At 39.2% G+C, this 20,251-nt stretch overlaps 1 protein-coding gene across 1 annotated transcript in view; it reads left to right on the top strand.

Annotated features, from left to right (window-relative positions):
* The window catches only part of cacna2d3a (calcium channel, voltage-dependent, alpha 2/delta subunit 3a), a 129,173-nt gene that overhangs the window by 39,260 nt on the left and 69,662 nt on the right, over positions 1–20,251 (top strand). The window contains exons 6-12 of the mRNA XM_065247772.1: positions 2,182–2,313; positions 5,292–5,352; positions 6,077–6,227; positions 11,209–11,283; positions 13,899–13,988; positions 15,795–15,908; positions 19,999–20,077. Coding sequence (XP_065103844.1) covers positions 2,182–2,313; positions 5,292–5,352; positions 6,077–6,227; positions 11,209–11,283; positions 13,899–13,988; positions 15,795–15,908; positions 19,999–20,077 — 702 coding nt within the window. The remainder of the gene's footprint in view (positions 1–2,181; positions 2,314–5,291; positions 5,353–6,076; positions 6,228–11,208; positions 11,284–13,898; positions 13,989–15,794; positions 15,909–19,998; positions 20,078–20,251) is intronic.

A 20,251-nucleotide genomic window follows, 5' to 3' on the forward strand; every position in this document is an offset into this window, starting at 1 on the left:
ACTGTTTTTCTTTCTTTTTGAAAAACCAACCAATCACAGTCTTCAAAAGACTGTGTTATACGTAGCAATGGGGTCAGCCCCCCCTCCTCACTAAGATAAACATTTTTGTATTTTCCTTGCTCTCTGAGTTGCTCTCAGATTGGTCCTAAATCGCTCTTTATCTCCAACATAGAAGAACGTAATACGCTACGTTCAACTGCGTGACTTTGCCTTAGCACATTTTGATACCTTCCCTTACTCGCCAAAGAAAACTATAATTGAAGATATTTTTTCACTTTTAAAATTTCATAACCGCATTGCCTCTATATTCGACCTGCTTCATTCTATGTATCTCTCTCCTCAAAGAAACATGGAAGAGGGAGCCTTTGTTTAGAAGATGAACTGGAATAATTTATTAACTAAAATGAACTCTGTCTCTATCTGCCCTCATTTGAACCTTATTCAATTCAAAGTTGTTCACAGAATGCATTTCAAGCAAGACTGAAAGAAAATTCTCATTAGCAGAGAATGATATGTGCAATAGATGCTCATTGTCTCCCGCAGATCATACTCGTACATTTTACACCTGTCCTAAACTGAACTCTTTCTGCTTTTTCTTTTTTTATGCATTATCAAAAGCTCTTAATGTTTCTGTAAAATCTTGCCCAATAATTAACATTTTTGGAGTACCATCTATTGCTGGTCTATACAACAAGGTCCATGTTGACATTATCACCTTTGCATTACTGGTTGCCAGAAAGAGAATATTGCTGCACTGGAAATCCTCATCCCCCGGCAAACTTTTCCTGGTTGAAGGACTTAATGTCTTTTTTGCATATGGATAATTGAACACTCCACTAGGGATTTTGTTAATTCATTTTATAACACATGGAATCCTATCCTTTCTTTGGTTAAGACCATATCTTCTTTCGAGGTTATGATAATTTGGGTTGGGAAGGAATAAAAATAAAATAAAAAGCATCATAGAAAATACTTGACATCTTTGGTTTCGAAATGATATAAAATTACAAACAAATAAAAAGTAAGATGCTTGTTGGAATCAAAATGTTAAATATGCAGATTTATAAATAACATATTTTCATGCCACAGCATAGAACAAACAAGGGTAAACATATCTTGGTGAAGAGCTTTTGCAGAACCTATTTGATGTGTAGACGACGTTGAGCCAGGTTCTGGGAGTACATCATGATATCGTCGATATAGACTATGACAAACTGGTTTGGGTACTCACAGAAAACTTCATTCAAGTAGCCTTGGAACACAGACGGGGAGTTGGACAGACCATATGGCATCACTAAATATTCATAATAGCCAGAAGGTGTGATAAAGAAGGTTTCATCTCCTTTGCAGATTTAGATGAGGTTTTAAGCACTTTATAAATCTAGTTTAGAGAAGATGTGAGCTCCACATAGCTGTTCTAGGGCTGCTGGTAGCATAGGACCATGATATCTGTACTTGACGGTTTGGGAGTTGAGGATGCAGTAATCGATACAGGGTTTAAGGCCTTTTTGCTCACAAAAAAGAAGCTGGCAGAACAGAAGACAGAAGAGAACAGACAGGAGTAAACAATTTTTGCCGAAGCAGGACCGCCAAAGAGAGATAAACATCAAGCAATGAAAGACTTTGTTATTGAACCTTAAAGTATATTAAATTTCATGCAGATGCCATCCCATGCACAAAAGGAACATACAATTAAATTAGGAATAAGAGTTGGGCATAAAAGGATACCTGACTTTACAAAGGTTTGACAATAATAAAATGGAATGCAACATCATCTTACAGAATCCTCTATAAAAGGACATGACATTTTAGTCTCTTAGACGGTCTCTGCAAATATATTTACCTCTCCTTCTAAAACAGGCTTGACTTACCCCAATGTCTCAGGTTTAACATAGCTTCCATTCTGAAACAGAAAACCCAGAGTTTCCCTCATTTCAGCGTTAACATACTCAGAGTTTGCGCTTAACAGTCTTAGTAAATTCTAAAAGGATATCTTTATGCAAGAAGACAACACAACTGGGTGAGGAAGTGAGGGCTGGATTTATGTGGTGTGGTGATGAGGGCCTGCAAGTGCAAGTGATTAGTATTCAGGTGAAGGAGATCAGGCAGATTGGGTGCTGGCTGGTGTGGCTGACTTATATAGAGTCTAATCTTACTCATCTATATGTTCTTCTGTTATAGACTCAGCGATAGTAAATGGGGTGTACTGGTCAGAGGCGCTTAATAAAGTGTTTGTGGACAACTTTCAGCAAGACCCATCTCTTATATGGCAGTACTTTGGAAGTGCAAAAGGCTTCTTCAGACAGTATCCAGGTGAGTTTTCAGTGTTTATTATTCTTTAGTGCCATGTAAACAAGATCTGAAATTAACACCCGTTAAACATATAGTGCCAGATTTACTAAACAGGGAAAATTACGCAATAATATCTGCAGGATATTTACAAAAAAGGCACAAAATGAATAACACAGGTGCAAAAGCTGATTTCCATAATGACCAAGCAATCTACTAAGAACTGCGCAAATTAGTTCAGGTTCGCAAATAAGCAGGTGCGATCCTCAGGTGCGGGTGATCTACTAATGTGCTTGAGTTCAGCACTATGGACATCACAGCTGAAAATTCGGGGTGTGAAATCCCAGCTAATAAAACCATAATTTAGACAAAAAATTTAGGTTTGCTAGAAGTTTTAAAACCTGGTGTCGTGTGACTTCTCCTAGTGACCCCTCTTTTATGTTCTCCAGCAAATAAAAAGTAACATGGCTTGGAAAACAATATTTTTTAATAATAGGCTATGCTCCTCTGGCATTCCAAATAAACTGTTACGTGTTAAAAAAAAATCCTCTCTCTCATACAGTTATTATATGGCGTTACTATAATTAATCTCACTAAAGAGATTTTCACCAGAGTAGGTTCTCTCATCCAGACAGGCAATGTTTTTCTCTAGTGTTTGTGTGTGTTGGGGCCTGAGAGACACATAGCTGATGATGATTGGTGTTTGTGTGTGTGTGTGTGTGTGTGTGTGTGTTAGAGGGGGTGGGACAACCACAAAACCGATGATGATTGGCCTAATTTCCATCGTTAGCCAACCAGAAGCAGGCAGAGTTCATACACAAACACATGCACAGCCTGAGAAGTGCAGTGCAGTGTTGCCAACTTGGTAAGCAACTTTCTAAACCCCTTTAGTGACTTTATTTACAAAAAGCAACTAGGACAAATCTAGCTATCTTTTTTGGCATGGTTGGAGACTGATGCGAGAGCATGTATCGCTCTCTCTTCTCAACGAGCAGCGGGTGCTGCTGCTAGCCACTCACAGGCAGCTCGGTCCTCATGCTGCAGTCCGTCCGAGTCCCACACACCCGCAACAACAGAGCAATGACAAGTACAACAAACTCAAAGGTAGCAGTTGCAAACAAAAAGTATAATAAGCACTACTTTTCCATCATTGAGGTGTAACGCATATGTAATGTGCAACTTATGCAGAGTAAGAAAAAGTCTCTTCACGTCTGTTATTCTGATCTAATAAAGCACCCCACATCATCACATGCTGCCACCAAATTAGTGATTTCTCTATAGTGTCTAAATCATTCATTTAACAAATTTTATATTGGGGGCATCCAAGTTATTTGAAATATTTGAACTTTAAGTAACGCAATAGTTACTTTGCCTGGTAATTAGTTACTTTTATAATAATGTAACGCAGTTACTAACTCAGTTACTATTTTTGAGAAGTAACTAGTAACTATAACTAATTACTTTTTTAAAGCAACGTTGCCAACACTGCTCTCATACTAGGCATTTTTTTGCAGCCATTTCAAGCACAAAATGATTTTAGACATGCTTTTTGCGTTAATAATGACGCAATTACCAGTAATATCACATGCGCAAACATCAGTAAATTGTGTTGGGTGAATAATTTAAATAAATGTCAAATAAATAAATCTCCTGTCATAAATTTTGTGTCTGAAAGGAAAACTCAGAGAAATGCATATACAATAAAGTCGGTGGCAAAAATAACTAGACCACACATTTTCAGCACTAATTATCCACTGATAGCCGAAGCCTTTGGAGGAAGTACTAAACTTTACAGAAAAGGATTTTTGGCACTAACATAGGGCAATATTGGCACTGCAAGCCAACACACAAGCCAGACACACCGAGACTTACAGTGGTTCAACCTGTTAGAGGCTGGGAACACGGGAGGAAACTGGCTTGACACAAACACTATAGACTCTAGTAAAGGTGTCACCCAGCCCAGGTCTACAAATGTCTGTCAATAAGAGATCCTGCGAGCCAGTGCCCAGGAGGATGTTATACTTATGGTAGAGTGTGCTTGAAACCTGAATGGGCACGGCAAGCCCTGCAATTGATATGCCAGGGCAATGGTGTCCACTATCCAGTGTGACAACCTCTGCTTGGAGACAGCTTTTGCCTTCTGTTGTCCTTCGAAATAGACAAAGAGCTGTTCTGCGGTTCTGAAGCTTCATGTTTGATCCGTGTACAGTGGCAGAGTGTGGACTGGACACAACAAAGCCAAGGCTGGGTCTGCCTCCTCTGGGGGCAGCGCTTGCAGGTTCACCACTTGATCCTTAAAGGGGGTGGTGGAAACCTTGGCCGGGCCAGGGTCCATTGTTACTCTTGAGTCAGCGGGCCCAAACTATAGGCACAAATTGCAGACCGAGAATGTGTGCAGGTCCCCTACCTTTATTAAGGCCAAAGCACTCAGAATTAGAGTTATGGAAAGAAACTTGATCCGAACTGACTTCATTGGCTCGAAGGGGGATACTCTAGATGAGAAAAGCACCATGCAAAGAACAGGTTCCACTTCACAGCAAAAGTGGGTCCCGTAAACGGTGTTTGTGCTCAAGTGATCATGTGCACGACCTGCTGGGTTAAGCCACTTAGAACCTTTGCGTTCCATCCAAGGACCACAGTGCCTCCTCTCTGATAAAGAAGGTCCTTTTTCAGGGGAATCTGCCAGGTAGGGGCTGTCACGAGGAGCACAGGTTTTGTGAATCATGTCCTGAAGGGCCAGTAGGGTTCTACTAGTAGGACCTGCTGCCTGTATTCCCTGACTTTGCACAGTTTCTGTGCGAACAGGCTCACTGGGGGGAATACATATTTGTGAAGACCTTGATCCCAGCTGTGCGCCAAGGTATGTATGCTGAGTGTAAAATGTGTGGCAATGAGAGGTTTTCGGGGACGCAAACAAATTTGATGCATAACAAAGTCTCATCTTTTTGCTTATTGCCCACACAGTTTGTTAAGTTACGTAAAAGACATCTTTACTTTTACAGGTATAAAATGGACACCAGATGAACATGGGGTTATAGAATTTGACTGTCGAAATCGGAAATGGTAAGTGTTTCAGATACTTTTCCTTGGTGAAGAATAAATGAAAAAGTTAATTTCAAACTCTGGATGCAATAAATGTAATCCTTTAACTCTGCCGCTTTGTTTGATGACATGTGCTGTAGCCTTGTTAACAGCGTGACCTATTTGTTTAATTTCTTTCAACCAAGGGAAAGATTAAAATGGATTCAGTCCGTGCTTGCGGCGTAGTCCATCAGTAAAAGACATATGAATATTTAAGAGTAGACAGTAAGTACAGAGTCCTTTTAATGAGCTGAAACTTAAGAGTTCTCGACAAAGAACATAAGACGTCAGAAAGTAGCGTCAGAATGGCTGCAACCTAATTTGAAGGCTGGATCCCCTCCAAGCAATAATATTAATTCACATCATCAAAACGTTATTTATAATACTAAAACTGTGACAAAGACCTTATATTTGGAAAATATACACTTTTTTTAACTACATTTATGAATGGTTATTTTAAAATACTCAGAAGTCACAGGCGCGCAATGAATCTTAGGAAGCCGAGGCCATGAAGAATCCATCTGATAAATTCTTAATTTCATAGAAAATGAAGGATGAATTTGGAGGCCTCATCTAAAGGCTTTTGAATGAGCTCCCGAATTGGGCCAGCTTTCGTCACGGCGCGGTGATGTCATTGGCCTCTGAATAAGGCCTTTCATTTCTCAAAATACAAATCTTACTGTCTTAACATATGTGTTTTTTATAGGTATATCCAGGCAGCTACATCGCCTAAAGACGTGGTGATTTTGGTGGATGTAAGTGGCAGTATGAAGGGGTTGAGATTGACTATTGCCAGACAGACTGTCTCCTCTATATTGGATACACTTGGAGATGATGACTTCATTAACATTATTGCTGTAAGTGTATTAATGCTTTTAAAACGTGTGTGAGTGTTTGTGTGTTGGTTGGTTATATGTGGTTTACGGGGACTACACAAATAATGTATAATGACATGTTTATAATTAGGAGTGTCCTTCATTTACATATTCAAATCAGAATGGTCAAATCTTGCCTATAGTTGACTGATAGTCTTATCATCTACGTGTGTGCATGGGTTGGGGGGGGGGACCAGACCAGGTAGTCAACAAATGGGTAATTTATTTTCTTTCACAAGCAGCACACAGAAACAAACTTTCTGATAAAGTGACCACAACTGCCTTTCAAGTTGTTAGTGGGGTAACATGTAACAATCAGGCTTATCATCTGAGTTACAATTTTACAAACTGTGGTGTAAGATTAAAACTATCTGGGGTTAAAAGTGTTTAAAAAGATGAATAAAATGACAAAAATAGAATGAATAAAGTGTATTTACAATAATCACATTGAACTTAAACAACACACTAAAACTTAGACTGTTAAAAGCATGACTTAAACAATCTAAAAGTCCAAGCATGGTAAAAGTCCAAATGTGCAGTGTCCACCGGTGTGTGTATATACAATCCAAAAGAGATAATCCAAAATGGTGTTACTGGTAGGGATGGCTTTTGACAAGATAACCAACCTGTTTTGAATACATGTTTGCTCAAAATTTGGTATTTTTGAAGTAATCTACCCATATCTGACAGGTTATAAAAACAGAACAAATGAAGATAGGATGAAACTTTTTACCCCGTTTTGTTTGTTTGTTTGAAAGCAGAGGGTCTGTTCTTTCATTTGATATATTTGTGTGTTTATATATTTATAGAATATTTTCCCTGGAAAGCATTTTCTGTAAATCACAAAAATATTGGCGGGCAACTTTAAAAAAAAAGGCTGGCAAGGAATGAGTTAAACATATAACTTTAATTTACAGATTCCATGGATGATGATATAATACACATAACACAAAGATGAGAACCAACAATGACTAAAACAATGGTGAGTGTATATATAGTGTCCAGGTAATGGTGAACAGGTAAAGACGATAATCAAAGATGCTGGATAACGGGGTGCTGAGGATTATGGGTGACGTAATGAAATGGAGAGTAGGAGGGGGCTCTGGAGACGAACAGGTAATCGGGAGAAGGATGACAGAGGCAGTCTAGGATGGGGTATTGAGCAGGGCGATCCAGACCTCAGCCAGCGTGAAGAGCCATGGAGGAGTGGAATGAGGGAGGAGCCATGGTGTAGGAGATGGGGGGAAACCAGGGTGATGACTGATGGAAACAGAGCTGCAGGTGGTGGAAGAGAACCCTGAGATGAAGCCAGACAGACGGCAAAGACAGAGCTGGAGGGAAGAAGGAGCCTGCCAGAGTTGTAGGGGCAAAGTGACAAGGATAATTAGAGCCCCGAAGAAGTGAATGGTAAGTGACTGACCAAGGCGGAGCAGAAGAGATGAGGGAGCTAGGTGAAGCTGGTGGGATGACTGGCCACAGTGGAGTTGAGGAAGCTGGAATCCAAGGTGAAGCCGATGGGTCAGAGGGCCGAGGTGAAGTCAGGGTCTTGACAGCTGGACACGAAGACAAGTGATCCTCCAACCCCAAGGTAGCTGGCAGCTGAAGATCTCTAACACCCCGACCCAATGGCAATGGTGTGCTGAAGGTGAGCTGAGGGATCTTCTGGTCACAGTGGACCCAGGGCTTATGCTTTGGCTAGCGTTGGCAGAGGAGGACTGAGAGGGAGGCTGGGTGGGACCAGCAGAGACAAATGTGAGCTGTATGGGACCATCGGAGATGAAGGTGAGCTGGATGGGACCAGCAGAGATGAAGTTTAGCTGTATGACCAGCAGTTAGGGTTAGTTGTTAATCTGACAAGAACTTGCATTAAAAGATCTTTATGTAGATCTGTCTGGAAACCATCGATATGTTGAGAATTTATTTACATGATGTATGTTTGTAAACAATAATCCATTTATACTCTAACACTAACATTAATGTAATTATAGTACAGGCAACCTTTATAAAATTCAAACAAATCCAAAGCAATTCACCAAAGGTTTTAACCTAATAGTAAAAGGTACTGTAAGACAAACAAGTTAATCTAGAGACCACACGGTAAAAAAGCCTGTCTGCCTTCAAATTGTTGAGTTCAACTTGTAATGATCAGCCCTATCAGCTAAGTTACACAAAATTAAAATGGGTCAGATTTTACTCTGTGAGATTAAAACAATGTTAAAAAGATGAGACACTCAATAGAATTCATAAACCTTACCTGAAACAATGTAAAAGTCTAAGTGTGTTAAAAGTCCAAATGTGCAAAGTGTTCACATTGTATATACAATCCAAGAAAAGTAATATTCAAAGTCTATAAAACGTAATTGGAAGGGTAAGTTCACATACAAAAACTCCACACTCTGGCCATCATAACCCCAAACCATTTCCATAGTCTCAACATCACTGTTTATCACAGCTACAACCACTTCTCATTATCAGATCAAGCCGGAACTGAGAAAATACCAGGGGGAGAACCAGCAGTGGCACCCATGAATGCCCAGACTGGTTTTGGATCCCACCTCTCTTTTGAATTTTCCCAGATTCATCAGGCAAACTAGTGCCAATGTGAGAGAGCCTAGCATGGACTATTGTTAAGAGGACTAAATTAGACATTTTAAAGCACACATACGAGAGGAGACCCACAAGATGGAAAATGGCTTACAGTACCTTGATCAGACTAGTTCCTACCCCATCTTCCAGAGAGCACAAATGCAAAACTCATCAAAAAAAACATGTATGTAGCCCATCATGTATGTGGCTGGTAATTTAAAAATACATGCCTGCTGCAGACACTTGAAAATGTTTTATAAAAGATACACTTGTGATTTTATATACAGTGGTGTAAAAACTTTTTGATTTTTTTCTTCTTTTTTTAACGTCTGTCACACTTAATGTTTCAGATCATTAAATAAATTTATATATTAATCAAAGACAACACAAGTAAACACAACATGCAGTTTTTATTATAAAGGGAAAAACAAAATCCAATCCCACATGGCCCTATGTGAAAAAGTGCTTGCCCCCTAAATCTAATAACTGGTTGGGCCACCCTTAGCAGCACCAACTGCATTCAAGCATTTGCGATAACTTGCAATGAGTCTGTTACAGCGCTGTGGAGGAATTTTGGCCCGCTCATCTTTGCAGAATTGTTTGTAACTTTCAAGCATGAACCGCCTTTTTAAGGTCATGCCACAGCTTCTCAATAGGATTGAGGTCAGGACTTTGACTAGGCCACTCCAAAGTCTTCATTTTGTTTTTCTTCAGCCATTTAGAGGTGGACTTGCTGGTGTGTTTTGGATCATTGTCCTGCTGCAGAACCCAAGTTCGCTTCAGCTTGAGGTCACAAACAGATGGCCAGACATTGACCTTCAGGATTCTTTGGTAGACAGCAGAATTCATGGTTCCATTTATCACAGCAAGTCTTCCTGGTCCTGAAGCAGCAAAACAGCCCCAGACCATCACACTACCACCACCACCATATTTTACTAATATTTGAATAGATCTTCGGTCCACAAGCCTGTTATCTCAGACATGAAAGCTAATGTGGGTCATCGTCATGTGTTTGGTTTTACTGTCATCATTCACTGCATATGAGGATGTTAATGGTGTTTTCTGTGATGGATAATGGTTTCTGGTCTGAGGTAAAAGTGTGCCTTTTTGTGGTTAATGGTAAAGCATCAGCCTCTGAGTTCATATTGCCTGGAAGAACATACTGTAAATTGGAAATTTTGTGATCAGTCATTCCTGGAAATCAATGGCGGGCCGTGCATTTCACACCTAGGCCTTCAGTGCTGTCCTACATTAATTAATTCATCTCGTAATACGTCAGGGTTAGTATCATGCATCGATGATCGTCAGTAATATCACTAATAGTGGGCTTTCATGACGGTAGTTTATCATAGTTTTTACATCATAGTTTCACATTAACATGCACATTGCGTGCTTTTCCTCACATGAAAGGGTTTGTGGGCTTCACTTTGCGCGAGAGAGCTTTGCTGCGTCCGAAACCGCCTACTACATACTATATAGTACGCGAAAAGCAGTAGGCGAGGCGAGTAGTATGTCCGAATACATAGTATTCGAAAAACAGTATGCGAAAAGTACCCGGATGACCTACTACTTCCGGTTAGATTTTGCAGTGTGCATACGATGGACGCTTCACTATCCCATGATGCCCCGGACGAGGAGTTATCCAACGAAGAAGAAGAGGCACGCGGTTGTTTTCGCGCTGAAATGACATGACGTGATGACGACGTATGTCACGTGATGTAGCAACATGGCGGAATGTAGTACGTCCGAATCTCATTCATACTACCCGGATTCATACTATACAGTACCTACTGTTTTAACGCCAAGTAAGTAGGTACTTCATCTAATTCAGTACCTACTATACAGTATGCGGTTTCGGACGCAGCCCTTGTAATGTGCACAGATTCCTTCTCTCACGCACTTGGACTCAAGCGCGCGTCTTGGACTTTTGCTCGGACCTGAATGCAGCATGGACTCCTTCTGTCACATTTGTAATACACGCGGTCTGACATAACCTTTCACTAGAGAGGTTGTTAGGCTCCCATGCCTGGCTGGGTTCTTGGTTGGGAGTAGGGCTGGCGACGTTCAAAGAGGATAGGAAGATCGAGGGATCATGACAAGAAGACATCTCTCAAACAATTAAAAACATTTAACCCCTTAAGAACACTGCATTATTTGACAGAAAACTCAAAACAACTCAAAAACAAAAAGCTAAACATGTCATATATCTTTGTAAAATTGAGACTATTGTTTGATTTTTTAATGCGATTTGTTTTTAAGAAATGCGAAGGGGTTAAAACAAATGATGTGTGTTTCTTACTCGTATTGTGAACAGTATATAAACAGTGACAACATTTGTAAATCAGACAGTATGTATGTTTATGTGTTTATATGACAGTATAATGAAGAGCTGCAGTATGTGGAACCCTGTTTAAATGGAACGCTAGTTCAAGCTGACATCGGTAACAAAAATGTAAGTGGACATCATTTTCGTACAATACCGGTCAAATGTTGTGAAGCACTTGACTGAAATGTTAACTATGATCTTAAAAACTTTTCATCTAAAGGTATATGGTTAAATGAATGAATTTTTTACATAACTGTGCCAAACAGATTTATTTAGGTTATTATAAAACTAAAATGTATTTTTTAAATATTACTTTTAAAAAAGATGACTTGTTCACACATTTCCAAAGTTGTTCCACAAGTATGCATTATTTTTCAATAAATGCACACCTGACTTGTCAAATGTCTTAAAAAAATGTCTCTGTAATCGTGGTATAAGCAGAATAATTTCTTACATAATAGCCTATAACTGAAACAGGTGAACTAAAACAGTGACCCACACATATTATTTTTTATGCTTTTTATTTCATTTTATAAAATAATTCATCTATACAAGTATATCTCGTAAAAACCCTAAGGCTTCTACAGGCTAATAAAATCCATCTTACACGAATACATTTTATTTTTTGTTGCCATATTTTTGTTTGTTTACATATAAAATAGTGTAATTTTCTTAAATCACCATTTTTGTCAGTAATTAATGTCATTAATTAAATCAACACTGTAAGGTTAAAATGACACATTTTTTTAATTTGTAGTGGGTTGTTTGCTCCAGACCAGATTATATTTTTCTCAGAATTACATGAGATTTATCATTATAACTGAGCTAACATTGGCTCGTGACTGCTCATCCGAGGGGCGCAAATTCAAAATAAGTGTTCAGAGTGTCATGTGTGTTGCTTGTCTTTTCAAAATATGTGGGTTTTTTGCGTCATGTGAACCATGTGCATCACGTGTTTTGTCAAAATAAGTGCCTGCTGCACACACGTCAAAACCGTTTATGACAAAAGAGACGCTCACGTTCATGAAATACACGCAAGACACTCCCTTAACAGTAAACTCTGATTACACATGAGATTATGTGAGTATCTGTCAAAAACGAGCGTCTCTTTTATCATAAACCCTTTAGACGAATTTGAAGCAAGCACTTATTTTGACAAGGCACGTGATGCACATAGGTTCTCTTGAACAAATATTTTGAAATTACATACCACACACTAGGCTTGCCCCGATAGTCTGTGAAACAGTGATTACCGGTGCTTCAGCCTCTCACCGGTTAGATCACTTGCCACCGCGACACCGTCTTTCACCATCGTTTTGATATTTTCGTGTAATTAAATAATTTATTTTCGTTAGAGAGAGCAAACACTAACAACTGAATGTGTCTGCTGCCTGAATTCAGCAGAGCTGCGCGCGTCACGTCACAGAGCAGCAGGTGTCAGATTTCATTTATTCATCAGAGTGTGCGAAGCTGACTGACCAGACAATAGCAGAAGCCGCGTGCTTACTCGTTTTTGTTATAATATACATATATGATGTTTAATATAAGCGAGATCGTTTTGTCGTGTTTTTCATCAAGAAAAATTATAAACCCATCATTCAAGCAGCGCTTTATGGAGAAGTAGCCGGTTGCTCTGCTTGGGACTGGCAGGTTCTGTGAGAATTACCTGCGCACATTGACTCAAGCACTTAATTTAACCAGCTGTTGCACTCGCATTGCACGCAAATTCATACGCAAATTAACGCAGCGTACGCAAGCACTGCATTTAAACAGTTGCGTTATTCAAAAGTGAAAGTAAAATGTGCATGTCTGCATACATATTTATAAGCCCCTCCCACCTGGTGATGTTTGTGTTTGTGACGCGCTGATGACGGGCTACATTCATGTTTTGTCACTGGCCGCCACTGGCTAACATTGATTGTATAAGATAAAGATAGACTATCAACATTATAATGACTGTTCAGTTCTAAGTAAACACTTCTTTAATATTATACTGAGGATTATTAAAGGTGTTCTTAATTCTCTAATTGACCTGTAAGAAGGTGAGAGAAGGCTTCTTGAGGAGTCACATGCGAGGATACATCCCGAGGGGGTGGAGCAAAGATGGTGTGAAGCTATGACGGTAGAAAAGGAAACAACTTATGCTGATAGTGGTTATGCCGACCAGAGGAACAGTCATTTTTACTGTCAAAGCACACTCTCTTTTTGGTATTTTCAATGTAAACACAACAATTAGACTATTTACAAAATGGCATAAGTATAGAAGTGTGCGAATTGGGACGCAGCTTTTGTTTCCGGTTTTTGTGTTCAGTCTTGAGGGTACTGGCCTAGTTCATCCTATGATCTACTTTGGAGTTAAGTTTGCTACTGATCAAAGTGTTTTGACCATTGTGTCTTTTTTGCTTTCCTGTTTTGTTGAAGCTCTGCTCTCCTTATTTATTTGTACGTTGTGCCTCTTGCTTAAGTAAAGATTAAGGGGCAATCTCATTTCTCTGTCTTACCCCTTCCCCTTTGTCTTCCCCTTGCCCCTCGAAACCGATTAAAGGGGAAAGGGGTAAGACAGATCGTTCGTCTAAAAAATGAGACACCACTCGATTACATTTGCGTCACCTTCCCTTGCTGCTAACTGGCTGCTACGTAAACAGACAAGCGTTGACAAGGGTTAACATCCTTTATGCACCAGAGACCCGGAATCAATCCCAGCCTAAGGCAGCCTGGTTAAAGTTTCTGCTTCTCCACAGCATCTGCGTGGACGTCTGGAAAAGCTGTTTGCTAAAGGTATAGGCCTGCTGGATGTGGCACTGACAGAGGCCTTTGAACTTCTCAGCAATGTGAGCACACAGACAGTACAGTATACTCTCCCCCTGTCAACTTTAGCCCTATTCTGAAAAGATTCATTTTATATATTCAAGTATTGATTATTATGTATTGACAACTACAGCTTCTCTGTACATTTAATATTAACTGAGTTAGGGATGGGAATTGATAAGAATTTAACGATTCCGATTCCATTATCGATGTTGCTTATCGATCCGATTCCTTTTCGATTCTCTTATCGATTCTCATTGGGTGAGGGAATAAGTACAAATTTGTATGTTTGTATTAACTCGCTTTAATATCTGTTCAGAAGACACAGAACAGAGTATACACACATTATGTGTAGCAACCTCATGAACAAACTTAAAAGTAGGTGAGCTACTTCTTAAAGTAAAGTCCAGGGACCTATAGTCTAGGGCAGTGTTTCTCAACCAGTAAATGTGATAGGACTAGGAATTAATAAAACAGAACTAGACTGACGTAAAACCTGCAACTTTTGGTCATGCATGCATTTGTTATTATCTTTTAAAGACATGATGCTGGACAAAATACAGCAAATAAACCTACCGAAATGCAGAGGCATCTACTGTGGCAAACGGATGCAAACCATTTACCACAAACTTAGTCACTGCTCGGCAGAGGGGGACACTACTTGAGTATTTTAGTTTCATTTTCCAAGCATCTGTGCTTTATCAGAGTGTTGTCTTGGAAAAAAATTACTTTACTTTACTAACAAATGTTCACTACATTCTAAAGCATAGAATCATACTGTGTATTTATATTGCATATTAAAATTTGATTTAATACATAATTACATAAAAATTGTGTACTTTTACTTTTCTTGAGTAAAAGTACTTTTTACTTAAGTAAAAGTAAAAAACATTACTAGATTTTTAATGTACTTAAATATTAAATATAAACCAAAAACTTGAAATTATGAAATGTAGTGGAGTTACAATTATGATAATATTTGGAATGTATGTTTTCAAAAAAATACAAAAACACTGATAAAATACAAATACTTGAAAATGTACTTTTAAGTAGAAATACTTAAGTAGTGTCCGCCTCTACTGCTCGGTGAAATGTGTTTATCCTCGCCTCGGTCATTTTATTCCTCCCTGCCTCTGTAAACGGAGTAGCTGGAGGTGCACGAGAGATACTTTCTGCAGCCTCTGAGCCAGTGTGAGAGCCAGCCAGACTCTGGCCGTCAGCAATTTGATGGACAATGACACCGGATATTATCCGTATAGTAAAAGTTTACATAATGAAATGGCACTCACATTAACATTAACACATTACGTTCTGCATTAATAACAGATGGCGTCCCGTTAGCTCCGCTGGTGCTTGACTCACTGGTGTTGTTGTGTATAGTGTATCAAACACGCGACAGTCCTGCAACGCGACCGTATTGTCTTATGTTCGCGTAAAATATAAGTTACTGATTCAACTGTTTCAGTGTTTCGCGAAGCCTCGCTCTGCCCACCACAAAATATAACCAAAATTTGGATCGTTCTGCCTCGATGCAATGTTTGCTGCGTTCTAAACCAAAACAACACAGCGTGTGTGTGTGACGTCATTTGCAACGAGCGGAACCGATAAGCGGAATCGTTAAGCAGGCATGCTTACGGTTCAAAGGAATCGATTCACTGGGAACCGGTTCTTAAGTAGAACCGGTTCTCGATTCCCATCCCTAAACTGAGTTGACCATCTCAGTAAGGGTTCCAGATGTTTCAGCATCTGTTACCTGAACTGTAGGAGCCTGTAAACCTAACTCCAGGTAACAGTCGTCCTGACTGAGTTTAATATATGTGTGTGTTCAGTTCAATGAGACAGGCCGGGGCAGTGGATGCAGTCAAGCCATTATGTTAGTGACGGATGGAGCTGTGGACACATATGATTTTGTCTTTGACAAATACAACTGGCCAGACAGAAAGGTAAGAAGTCAACTGTCCATATAACACCTGCACTGTAACATTTTTTGGGTTGGTTAAGCCCATAGTTTTTTTTTTCATGCTTAAGCAGATACAGGCTTTAACAGTTCAAGTACCGAGAGCCTATCATGATCTGCAGCTACTCAGGACTGAATATTTAGGATAAGTGACATAATGCATCAGGAAGTTACAGTTTTTATTCTAAGGAGGTGTTTATTTAGTCTCTTCTTAAAGGCCTGAACATTCTTTGAAGTGATTTCACCTACTACAGTACAGGGGAGGCAGTTCCAAGTTGTTACAGCCGAATGAAGAAAGCTCCTCCCCAGGCATTTGGTGTTGGACTTGGGGAGTTTTAGAGCGTGACTTGGTCGTGCTCTTCGAGTGGTTCGGCAGAGGAGATCAGGAGGAGGTAGCAATGCTTTAAGATCCTCTGGGCAGTTTTCAGTGTGCATTTTAAAAAGCACAGTTATTGCTGCCACAGTTCTACGATGGCTGAGCTGGCTGATTGCATATTTCCTTTGGGAAATAGTTAAGTCAAATATGGACACACCCAAGACTAATTCTGGGTTGTTTCATTTCAACTCATGAAGATTAAAACATCATGCTGCTATTGACTCATTGTGTTTTATGGGGAAATGAATGCTGAGTGTTTTGAGAGCTGTATAAATCATGTGTTTGTATTCAAACCTTAGAGGAAAATAGGGATATGCATGACTGTAGTATGTGCTGAGGGGATTGAGCCACAAATATAAATAAAGAGTATTGTTGTGCATATAGATCTTATGGAAGAATCAGTGGAAGAATCAGTGTCCTGTAGTCATTTATATATGAGACTGTGGATTTCTTTGGAACGTAGTCTGAGGCAAGGTCATCGCGGTGATGACAATTACAGCATACTGTAGGGACCTCCAATAGCCAGGGGTCCCAAAATGTTGATGTCATAAGCCAGTTGGTCTGTGTGACACACTTGATGTTGAATACACTTGAGGTAACAAACAATCAGGACCCTGTCAAATTGTAAGTCCCACCCAAGCTTATTAAAAATGAAAATGTATAGATGGTGAAGTACTGTGATACTGAAATGTTTTCTTCTCATAAAAAATATTATAGATGTCCCAGAACAACCCAGAAAACCAATAGTCTGAGTTATTTTTTCATTTGAGCTCACAAAAACTTTTTACAATGTATATACCAAATGTTTTACATTCAAAAGTATGTGCAGTTGTCGTGACATAAGAAAGCAATCTGCCACTAGGAATGATTGCCTTATAATTTATGTTCTTAATATATCTACATACTGGTAGGAACATCAATGTTTTACACATACAGTAGCGAATCTGAATGTGGATCACAAAATTTTTACCCACTCGCTGGGTTAAACCAGTTGGGTCATTTTATTGGGCTATATGTTGGGTAGATTTTCATGTAACCCAACTTGTTAGGTTAAAGGTTGGGTCATAGCTGATAGATTGAATGCATAGCACATTAATTTCATTGTAATTTACCCAGTAAAATTGAAGGGCACATATTGTGGTTATTTTTAAAAGATGTAATATAAGTCTCAGGTGCACCTATATGTGTCTGTGTTTCAGCTCAAAATACCCACAGCTCATTTATAAAAGTGTTTGTGTGTGTGCGTGCGTGCGTGTGTGTGTATGTGCCTGCCCTTTACTGTAAATGCAAATAAGCTACAGCTCCTCACTCCCATACCAACAGACAGTTAACACTTTTGATCTGATTGCTGTGTTTGTACACATTCACATAAAATTAAGTTCAGCACTTACATTTATAGATATTGAGTATATATACAACCCCAAATCAGAAAAAGTTGGGACACTGTAGAAATTGTGAGTAAAAAAGGAATGGAATAATTTACTAATCTCATAAACTTATATTTTATTCACAGTAGAATATAGATAACATATCAAATGTTGAAAGTGAGATATTTTGAAATGTTATGCCAAATATTGACTCATTTAGGATTTCATGAGAGCTACACATTCCAAAAAAAGTTGGAACAGGTAGCAATAAGAGGCCAGAAAATTTAAATGTATATATAAGGAACAGCTTGGAGTAATTTGCAGCTTATTAGGTCAATTGGCAACATGATTGGGTATAAAAAAGCCTGTCAGAGTGGCAGTGTCTGTCAGAAGTCAAGATGGGCAGAGAATCACCAATTCCCCCAATGCTGTGGCGTAAAATAGTTTTCTGAGTTTCTCAGAGAAAAATTGCAAAGAGTTTGAAGTTATCATCATCTACAGTGCATAATATCATCCAAAGATTCAGAGAATCTGGAAAAATCTTTGTGCGTAAGGGTCAAGGCTGGAAAACCATACTTGATGCCCGTGATCTTCGGGCTCTTAGACGGCACTGCATCACATACAGCAGTGGTCACCAATCCTGGTCCTGGAGGGCCGGTGTCTCTGCAGAGTTTAGCTCCAACCCTAATCAAAAACACTTGAAGCACCTTAATTAGCTGCTTCAGGTGTGTTTGATTAGGGTTGGAGCTAAACTCTGCAGAGACACCGGCCCTCCAGGACCAGGATTGGTGACCACTGACATACAGGAATGCTACAGTAATGGAAATCATAACATGGGCTCTGGAATACTTCCAGAAAACATTGTCAGTGAACACAATCCACCGTTTGGTGGCCGTTGCCAGCTAAAACTCTATAGGTCAAATAAGAAGCCATATCTAAACATGATCCAGAAGCGCAAGCGTTTTCTCTGGGCCAAGGCTCATTTAAAATGGACTTTGGCAAAGTGGAAAACTTTTCTGTGGTCAGACGAATTAAAATTTGAAGTTCTTTTTGGAAAACTGGGACGCCATTTCATCCGGACTAAAGAGGACAATGACAACCCAAGTTGTTATTAGCATTCATTTCAGAAACCTGCATCTCTGATGGTTTGGGGTTGCATGAGTGCGTGTTGCATGGGCAGCTTACACATCTGGAAAGGCACCATCAATGCTGAAAGGTTTATCCAAGTTTTTGAGCAACATATGCTCCCATTCAGACGTCGTCTCTTTCAGGGAAGACCTTGCATTTTCCAACATGATAATGCCAGTGTTGGTGGTATTGAATTTCTGTTACAATGTGATTTTTCTATACAAAAACTCCCCCTGTAACTGTCAGAATTTCATAAACAAGTTTTGTTGTACTCTGGAAGTTGATTTATAAACACAATTTTTCCCCCCACAACTCACCGATTTGGAACAATAGGTATATTTTATTTAAAAATAAGTCACTCTTTTTTAAAGAATGGTGGGAAAGAGGTATATGGTCTGTTGTTCACCTACTAAATGATGAAGGCCTCTTTATGAGTCACAGGACCTTTTGTGAAAAATATAATCGTCTTTTACTTATTTATTTTATATTATGTGCTTGGTTTGTTGAGAATGTTAATGTACAATATATGTTTGCCTTATTGTAATTGTATGGTAATGCAGAATAAAAAAAAAGTAAAAAAAAAATCTTTCTCAAAAAAAAACAAAACATGATAATGCCAGACCACATACTGCATTAATTACAACATCGTGGCTGCGTAGAAGAAGGATCTGAGTACTGAAATGGCCAGCCTGCAGTCCAGATCTGTCACCCACAGAAAACATTCAGCGCATCATAAAGAGGAAGATGCGACAAGAAGAACTAAGACAGTTGAGCAACTAGAAGCCTGTTTTAGACAAGAATGGGACAACATTCCTATTCCTAAACATTGGTCCTCCTCCAGCTGTTCCTTATGTGTATATTTAACTTTTCCGGCCTCTAATTGCTACCTGTCCCAACTTTTTTTGGAATGTGTAGCTCTCATGAAATCCAAAATGAGCCAATTAATTGGCATGACATTTCAAAATGTCTCACTTTCTAAATTTGATATGTTACCTATATTCTATTGTGAATAAAATATAAGTTTATGAGATTTGTAAATTATTCCATTCCTTTTTTACTCACAATTTCTACAGTGTCCCAACTTTTTCTGATTTGGGGTTGTATAATATTTTTTGTTGTTGTGCTATATGAAGTGCAGTCTGCAGGTTGCTGCTTTCATAAACAATTAAACCTGACTCACTGTTAACCCGTGTTTCTCTTTGCAGGTGCGTATATTCCCTTATCTGATTGGTCGGGAGTCTGCATTTGCTGATAACCTGAAATGGATGGCCTGCGCTAACAAAGGTTTGACTTCCTCACATCCAAACTGAAACATAAAATGAAAAGCTCAGCAATCTCTGGAATGACGCCTCATTATAGCAGAAAGACTTTTCCTTCTATCTGTTTAGATGAATTCGGGGGCCTATACCATTAAGCCGGTTTAGTTGGTTAGCCAGGTAAGTTTAGGAATAGTTTGTA

Source organism: Paramisgurnus dabryanus, chromosome 11, assembly GCF_030506205.2.
Source record: "Paramisgurnus dabryanus chromosome 11, PD_genome_1.1, whole genome shotgun sequence".
NCBI lineage: Eukaryota > Metazoa > Chordata > Actinopteri > Cypriniformes > Cobitidae > Paramisgurnus > Paramisgurnus dabryanus.